At 42.2% G+C, this 7,209-nt stretch overlaps 2 protein-coding genes across 2 annotated transcripts; both read right to left on the reverse strand.

Annotated features, from left to right (window-relative positions):
- Positions 1 to 1,503: 1,503 nt before the first annotated feature.
- Positions 1,504 to 1,965, reverse strand: LOC149584005 (uncharacterized). Its single transcript, XM_089863981.1, has one exon. The coding sequence runs from the start codon at positions 1,963 to 1,965 to the stop codon at positions 1,504 to 1,506; it is 462 nt and encodes a 153-aa protein (XP_089720107.1).
- Positions 1,966 to 3,092: 1,127 nt separating this feature from the next.
- Positions 3,093 to 6,384, reverse strand: LOC149584006 (uncharacterized). Its single transcript, XM_089863983.1, has 6 exons — positions 6,247 to 6,384; positions 5,879 to 6,117; positions 5,039 to 5,813; positions 4,495 to 4,800; positions 3,865 to 4,445; positions 3,093 to 3,576 (listed from the first exon to the last, which is right to left on the reverse strand). The coding sequence occupies exons 1-6, from the start codon at positions 6,382 to 6,384 to the stop codon at positions 3,093 to 3,095; spliced, it is 2,523 nt and encodes an 840-aa protein (XP_089720109.1).
- Between the last annotated feature and the right edge of the window lie 825 nt (positions 6,385 to 7,209).

Raw genomic sequence — 7,209 nt, forward strand, 5'->3', positions numbered from 1 at the left:
CCCATAGAATACATTAATGTAAGGTCTTCTTCAATATCATCTTTACAATCGTCATTCTAGGCTTGTATCTCATTCAGACCTTGTTCTATTTTCTCTTCAAAATCACCTTCATCATCTGTAACTTCCAAATCTTGCTCAAATTGGTCCTCTAATATTGTGTCCTTTAGGCGATGGCAGCTGACAGTCAAATATGCTTAAAGTGTCAAATTCAATGCATCACTTAACGCTTCTTCTTGTGCCTTCATTACTTGTTGAGTTATTTCATCATAACTTGGTAACTGTGTTTGCTGAAGATTTGCAAGGCGTAACCTATCATCACCAGTTTCCTTCGACCTTGGAAACTGGCAAACAAATGTATTTATTCTACTGCCACTGCTGCACTGATTTACGATATCACTTTGCAATTGAATCCTATTTGACTGGTGTAATATGTCTAAAAGGCTGAATTTTATGTTGCGACTTCCATCCCAACATAAGAGCTTGTGATACCCTCCTGATATCACATCGGCGGACTGAAACACCGATCTAAATCCCTAACTTATTTGTGTGTCATTATTTTAATAACGATAAAGCTCCAAATGCAATCATCAATAATTTCTTTAATTACTATATTTTCTTATTAAATCATACTCAAATCAACATTTCTTTACATTAATTTTCCTTAAAAACACGTCTGTTTATCTAAAGTTTCTAAGACTTTCTTTTACAACCTCTCTCGGCAGAGTCGGTTTGCGTTCTACATTGTCCGATGGTAACAATCGCTCCTTCTTCACCAAGATTCCAAAGCGATCTACTCATGCTTTGCTTTTTGCTAGGTTTTACACAAAGTTCAAGTTTTTACCCCTATTATTGTTACCAAGCGCTCCCCAAAATTCGTCATCCCTAAGTTTTATGACTTTACAGGGCAAGAGGGCCTTTTAACATCCTAGTAACAAAAACCATCCGTCGAACCCTTCAAATGTATTACTATAGCCTTTACAATAGTACAGTATTTCTTAGCAATTACAAGCCGTGCTATACGACAGTTCTTATTTTTGTTTAGTGTACAATGTTATTCTTAAGTCTTTACATATAAAACATATCAAACATAAGTATCACTATAAATAAACCTTAACCAAATCTTAACTAAACTGTATCTAAACTAAGCTAAATTCGGACCATAAAAAAACCCATAGCTTATGCTTCTATGGGAAAAAAGGTCCTGGGAAAACCATTAATTCAATTATTATTTAAGTCTAAACGACCAGGCTTGTTGTGGATCGCCGGATTCAACAGTATGACGATTTTCAATTTGAATTAAATTAGATGGTAGATTTTTCCAGTCATGAATTGCAGTGAAAGTGGCATGATTTAGGCGAAAATTAGATTTTACAAGAGGCTTGACTAATTTAAGGGCGTGACCACGGGTGATGGTGGCGGATTTTGTGAAAAAGTCACTAGTTTCTAAATCGAGGCGGCCGTGGAAAAAGTCGTGTAAGAGGCAAATGTTGTTAACGCGATGTCTTAAAGACGATCGGGTGCAGGAAGTCTTGATAGGCGTTGCGGAAGCTTCGAAAAAGCATTTTGAGCCTTTTGCATCATCTTGGCATCACCTAAGAGAGATGGCGCCCATATCGGCGATGCTTCGTCGATTATCGGTAGAACTAGAGAGTTATACAACCCACGAATAGGTTTCTCCGATCGATGGTGAAAATTTCGCCGAACCAATCCAGTGGTGGATTTGAGACGCTTACAGACTTTGTTGGATTGGCTTGAAAATTTCAACTTAGTGTCAAAAAGAACCCCGAGATCCTCTTCCGTCGCTAGCGAACGAATCGGGGTACCATAAATGAGGTATACGTTGTTCGGGTTATGACGACCAAGATGAAGAACCGCACACTTATTGGCATTGAACCGCATATCATGTTCAAGTGCCCAATTCGCAACAGCTTCCAAATCGTCTCGTAAGAGGTGACAATCAGCCATATTACGAATGCGATTGGATAACTTAGTGTCGTCAGTGAATAAAGGGACAAGAGCATGTCGCACGACAGATGGAAGCAAGTTGTTATGTTTGTGTGTTGCCTTGGTTAGGTTGTGTAATCAGGCAAGACAGGTCATTAAAACGTGACTACATGTGGTTTCCTGTTCGATGACCTTGATCTGTGGTTACGCTTGCCGTTGTGTATGGCGTTGATTACGTTCGAACTGGTTCCGTTGGAGATGAGTTTCAGTTCTTTGGAGTTTCTTGCTGCCGTTTCCATGGTGAGAGCCATGGTTGTAGCAGTTTCCAAGGTGACGTCCTTAATGGTGATTAAGTGATCGTAAATTTGTTGATTGTTGATACCGAAAATGAGGCGATCTCTGTTCATGCTCTCCAGGTCCGTGAATTTGCAGAATTCGCTCATCTTCCGGAGTTCGGCGATGTAGTTGGCGATTGATTCTCCAGGGTGACGTGACCGGTTGTAAAACTTTACTCTTTCGGCCATATCCAATGGAACAGGGTTATAGAACTTGGTGAGAGTGTCGACGATGTCCTTGTAGCTTTTTGCGGATGGTTTGATTGGGTTCAGTATGCTCCGCAAGGTTGTGTAGACCGTGGATCCTACACATGTCAGGAGATGTGCCCTCTTCTTAGCATCCTCTGTGATTCCCATTGTTTCTCGTAGCCCAGAGTGCATTAGTCGGGAATGATGAAACATGAGCAGTAGTTCTGAAAGTCTATTCTTTCCTGATCGAATGTAAGTATGCTTTTGACTATTACTGAAGTTCGATTTGTTTAGTGTTCCTCCTAAACAAATAGTCACATCAATATCTAAGATGGGGTTTAAAGTCCAAAGTTTCGAGCTTGTACCCACGCCCTGCCCTTTCCTTAATTTTTCCAGTTCTTCAGAAAAGTCTTCGGCTCGCGCCTGCATAACCAAACCCCTTTCGGCCTTATCCATTTCCTCTGCCGTAAGTGGACCAACTTTCTTGTTCCCAAGATTTTTTCCATTCCATATCCATCTCAGGATCCATACCATTACTCGCTTTGCCCTTCTCAATTTACTGAAACGAGCCAGATCTATTATGGATTCGTTTTTAGGTAATGCAGCGCAGCTTGCTTGAACCACTTACTGATATTTTGGTCTCATTTCCGTTTCAATCTCTTCGACCGTTGGTGCCCTATTCCTTCCGGTTGGCCATTGATTTTCTTTAAGTTTCAACCACTCTGGGCCTCGCCACCACATGTAGCTTGTTAGCAGCTCTTCGACGTTCATGCCCCTTGTTGGCAGATCCGCCGGATTCTCAGTCCCTTTCACGTGGTTCCAGACAACTGGTTCCGTAATTGCCTGGACTTCCTGTACCCTGTTGGCCACAAAGGGTTTCCATTTTAGAGAATTGCCCTTGATCCAATGTAGCGCAATTTGCGAGTAAGTCCACATGTGGACGCTTGAAATTTCCTCGTGCAAATTGTTCATGACATATCTCGGCATCCGAGCTCCTAGGACTGCGCCCATCAGCTCCAACCTGGGCAAGGTTATCCTTTTCAAGGGTGCCACCCTCGTTTTTGACAGGAGCAATTTGACGCCCACGAGTTCGTTTGAATTCTCGTATCTTAGATATATTACCGTTGAATACACTCGTTCGCTTGCGTCACAGAATACGTGAATTTGACGTCTTTAGATTTCATTTTCAGTGAGACCGCCATAATAATGTCGAGGAATTTCGAGTATGTGTAACCTTGGAAGCTCTGCACACCAATCTTCGAACCTCTTCCCTAACTCTCCTGTTAGTGTTTCATCCCATTTGAACCCGCCTTGCCAAAGTTCTTGAAACAGTATTTTCATTCGAACGATGATTGGGGCCAAAAACCCTATAGGGTCGAAGATACGTGCTACGCACCTCAGGACACTTCTCTTGGTTATTTCCTTGGTGGTAATAAATTCCAGGAGCGACCGCAAATCGAATACTAGTGTGTCGTCTGGATTCCACATCAATCCTAGAACCTTCAGGTTCTCCTTGAGCTCTGCCGTTTTAAATGAATGACTCGGGACGTTCGACTTGGGCTCTGATTCTTCCTGATCCCACCTAGCCTGCAATGCCATTGAATTTGTGCGCCATTTTCGAAGGTTCATCCCTGCCTTCTTCATTAATTCTTTTGCCTTTACTGATATCTCGTACGCTTCCTGATCTCCTGAAGCCCCGGAAATCGTGTCATCCACGTACGCTCCTTCCTTCAGTAGTTGACAGAGTTTGCCCTGTTCATCTTCATGCTTCTTAAGGTGATGATGTATCGTAGCCGAAAGCAGGAATGGACTAGGAGAAGCTCCAAATGGTACTTTGGTTATTCGATATGTTTTGATCTCATCCAACCTTTGAGGATTTGCGTACCACAGAAAGCGAACCGCGTCTCTGTCCCTTTTCCATGTCCACCGTGAACGCCGTTTTGAATTTTCGAAACCGAATAAGAATTCCGAGTAGCTCTGGATTGAGATTTATTCCAGTAGACAAGCAGTCATTGAGCGAAGGCACCCCATTCTCGTGGGACGAAGCGTCGTACACCACTCGTAACTTGGTCGTATCGTGGTTTTCGCGGATGACCGCTTGATGGGGTAAATAATACCTTGGGTTATTATTCGAATAATCTTCTTCCTTAACCTCTTCAATTATTCCCTTTTCTTCCTGCTCCCGTATGACGTCTCTGTATCCCTTAAATAATACAGGATCTGTTCTAAATCTCTTGGCTAGTCTCAGAGTTCTTCTTTTGGCCACATTATAGTTATCACCATGCTTTTCCTTTTGTTCGTTCCATGGTAGGCACACTTCGTATCGGTCATTCTTAAAAGTTCTCAAAGTTTTTCAAAACCTTTAGTTCTGTTAGGGATTTCGTTCCATCTTCCTTAATCCCAATAGAATCAAACTCCCATAAAGCTTAAATTTGCTTGTTCAGTTAGGTTTCAGCGTCAATGACCCCAATTTTCATTACTGAGACACTGTTTACTCCAATTGACAATGCAGACGAATGTGACGATTTCGGTCCCTGTACTGACCATACGAAGATAGTCTCTACCGCTACCAGTTTTTCTCCTAACCGTTCGACCTGCCCTGTCAGGATTGTCCACATGTGGTCTGATCCGATTATTATTCCAAGGTCTCCATTGCCTGTGAAGCCTGAATCTTGTTCGTTTGCAACTTCCAGCCCTCTCTTTCGAAGTTCCACTGCCATGTCACCTTCTTGGATGGCAATGAGAGCGCTACAGATATTAGGAGACTCTAGCGCGTCTATTTCGATCCTCTTCCTGGGATCTCGAATATTTTCCAGCGTGATTCTAACGAGTCTTCTTTTAACCCTCTCTGGGGTATCGCTTTCAAATCTGTATACTTCCAGAATTTCTTCGCCGATAACTGTTAAGTTACAACGACGCGAGATTTCTTCCTTGATGAATGTTCGATGACTTGCGCTATCGAACAGGCAGCGAAGCCTTTCTTGTTGCTGTTCCGGCCCACGAAGCGTTGCCTGCGCCGATTGGAGATATATAGTTCTCATGTTCATTGGGTTTGTTGCCGTTGAACAAGTAACCGTGCCTTCCGTTCCGTTACTACCGTCAAGATTTGGTTGTCCGCTTACCGACGGTCCCGTCGCGATACCGTTTGTTGACTGTTCCTTGCTCAAACATAGAATTGGATGATGTTTGAAATTACATTTAGAACAAACTTCAAGTTCTGTCCTGTCCCAACAGTTTTTCGCGTTATGACGCGTTCCAAGACACACGTAACACCTCCCCTTCCTCTTAAGGATAGCACACTTTTGTTCGACCGTTGTTTCCCCGCACGCGCTTGACTGATGCCCGCTGTCCTCGCAAAACATACAGTTCCTTCACTCTACCACCGTAGCTAGAGACAACGCGGTTGGTACCCGACTAGGCGTCTGTCCTTTTCCTTTCCAGTGATTTCTTCCATCCTTACCTTTACTAGGGTTATCGCGACTGTCCGAAAGCGGAGGGCTGTTTGTTCAGGCTTTTTAAACCCGAATGCTCGTTCGCGGTTTTCCACATCATCTCCAAAATATTCAACTAATTCCATCACCTCCCACGACTCTTTCTTTCCTTCAGCCGTACGTGCAAATTCCAAAATAATGTCTTGTGGAATTCTTTCCTTTAAAATTGTCCGTAACAAGGTTCCGTAGGTTTCCGGCCCTACATCTAACGCCTTTAAACTTCTAATTTCTAATTATAACGAGTCATGCATTCTTATTAAAGCTACAATGTCCTTAGATGACGTCACCTTTTCCAATTGTAGAAAGTTCTTCATATGTTTATCTACGATCTTGTCCTGGCATCCAAATCGATTTTTCAAATGGTCGATTGCCTCATCGTAGTTAGATGCGGTGGCCGACATGCCCTTAATTGCTCTACTAGCCATGCCTTCTAAATATGAATTTAAATAGGTGAACTTATCTATTTTGTTTATGTCCTCCCTTGAGTGCACTGCTGAATCAAATTGATTCCAAAACCTAGTCCATTGCGTTGGGTCTCCGTTGAATTTCACAATAGTCACAGTTGGTAGTTTCACTAAAACCGCTTTTTCGTTTTCTCCTTTGCAGCAACCGCTTGAGCCCGAATGTCCCGATGTGCTCGCGCTGTCCTCTTTTTCCCGCCGCGTCTTCCCGTAAACGTTGTTTTGCCAATGTTTTAGCTTCACTAATTTCCTCCATATACTCAAGTAAAATTCGATAGTCCTCGTCGAAATCATTATTGTCCGTGATTGCATTTTGCACTTCTAAGTTCAAAACTGGGAGTAAAGATTCCTTTTGAATAAGTTGTTCCAGCCAAACTTCCAATCTTTTCGTGTCGACCGGTTCCGTATTAAGGCAATCATCCATTTTATTCATTAACCTCTAATTGAAGCCTTTAAACTGCCTCGTTTCCTGACCGTTGTCGACGCCATTTTTCCCGGTTAATTTACTATTATTTACAAATTAACTTGTCCAATTATATAAAGTTCCTATTTTCCCCGAGTTTCGGCACTAAATGTTGCATTATGTTGTTGGGATATCATTCGTATTTAAGTAATTTTCAAATACTCCCGAAATTATCATTCGCACAGAGTAACAAACAAAAATATAAGGTTTATTTGACTGGTGTAAAAAGGTAAAACTTATTTCGCCTATCCTTAGAATCTAACTGATTTTTTCTTAACAAAATCCCCCTTTTCGCTGGTGCAAAGGAGAGGGTTGTTTTTAATTTT

This window comes from Phalangium opilio, unplaced genomic scaffold, assembly GCF_054372755.1.
Source record: "Phalangium opilio isolate 3A_F unplaced genomic scaffold, DU_Popi_V2 ptg001304l_1, whole genome shotgun sequence".
Classification (NCBI taxonomy): domain Eukaryota; kingdom Metazoa; phylum Arthropoda; class Arachnida; order Opiliones; family Phalangiidae; genus Phalangium; species Phalangium opilio.

Bases quoted from the DNA above. Each gene is read 5' to 3' on its own strand.
- LOC149584005 (XM_089863981.1), bottom strand. From the start codon at position 1,965: ATGGCTGATTGTCACCTCTTACGAGACGATTTGGAAGCTGTTGCGAAT.
- LOC149584006 (XM_089863983.1), bottom strand. From the start codon at position 6,384: ATGGCTAGTAGAGCAATTAAGGGCATGTCGGCCACCGCATCTAACTAC. The intron at 6,118-6,246 runs GTGACGTCATCT...ACAATTTTAAAG, and splicing joins ACTTTCTACAATTGGAAAAG to GAAAGAATTCCACAAGACAT. The intron at 4,446-4,494 runs GTGCCTTCGCTC...ATCTCAATCCAG, and splicing joins CTTCGTCCCACGAGAATGGG to AGCTACTCGGAATTCTTATT.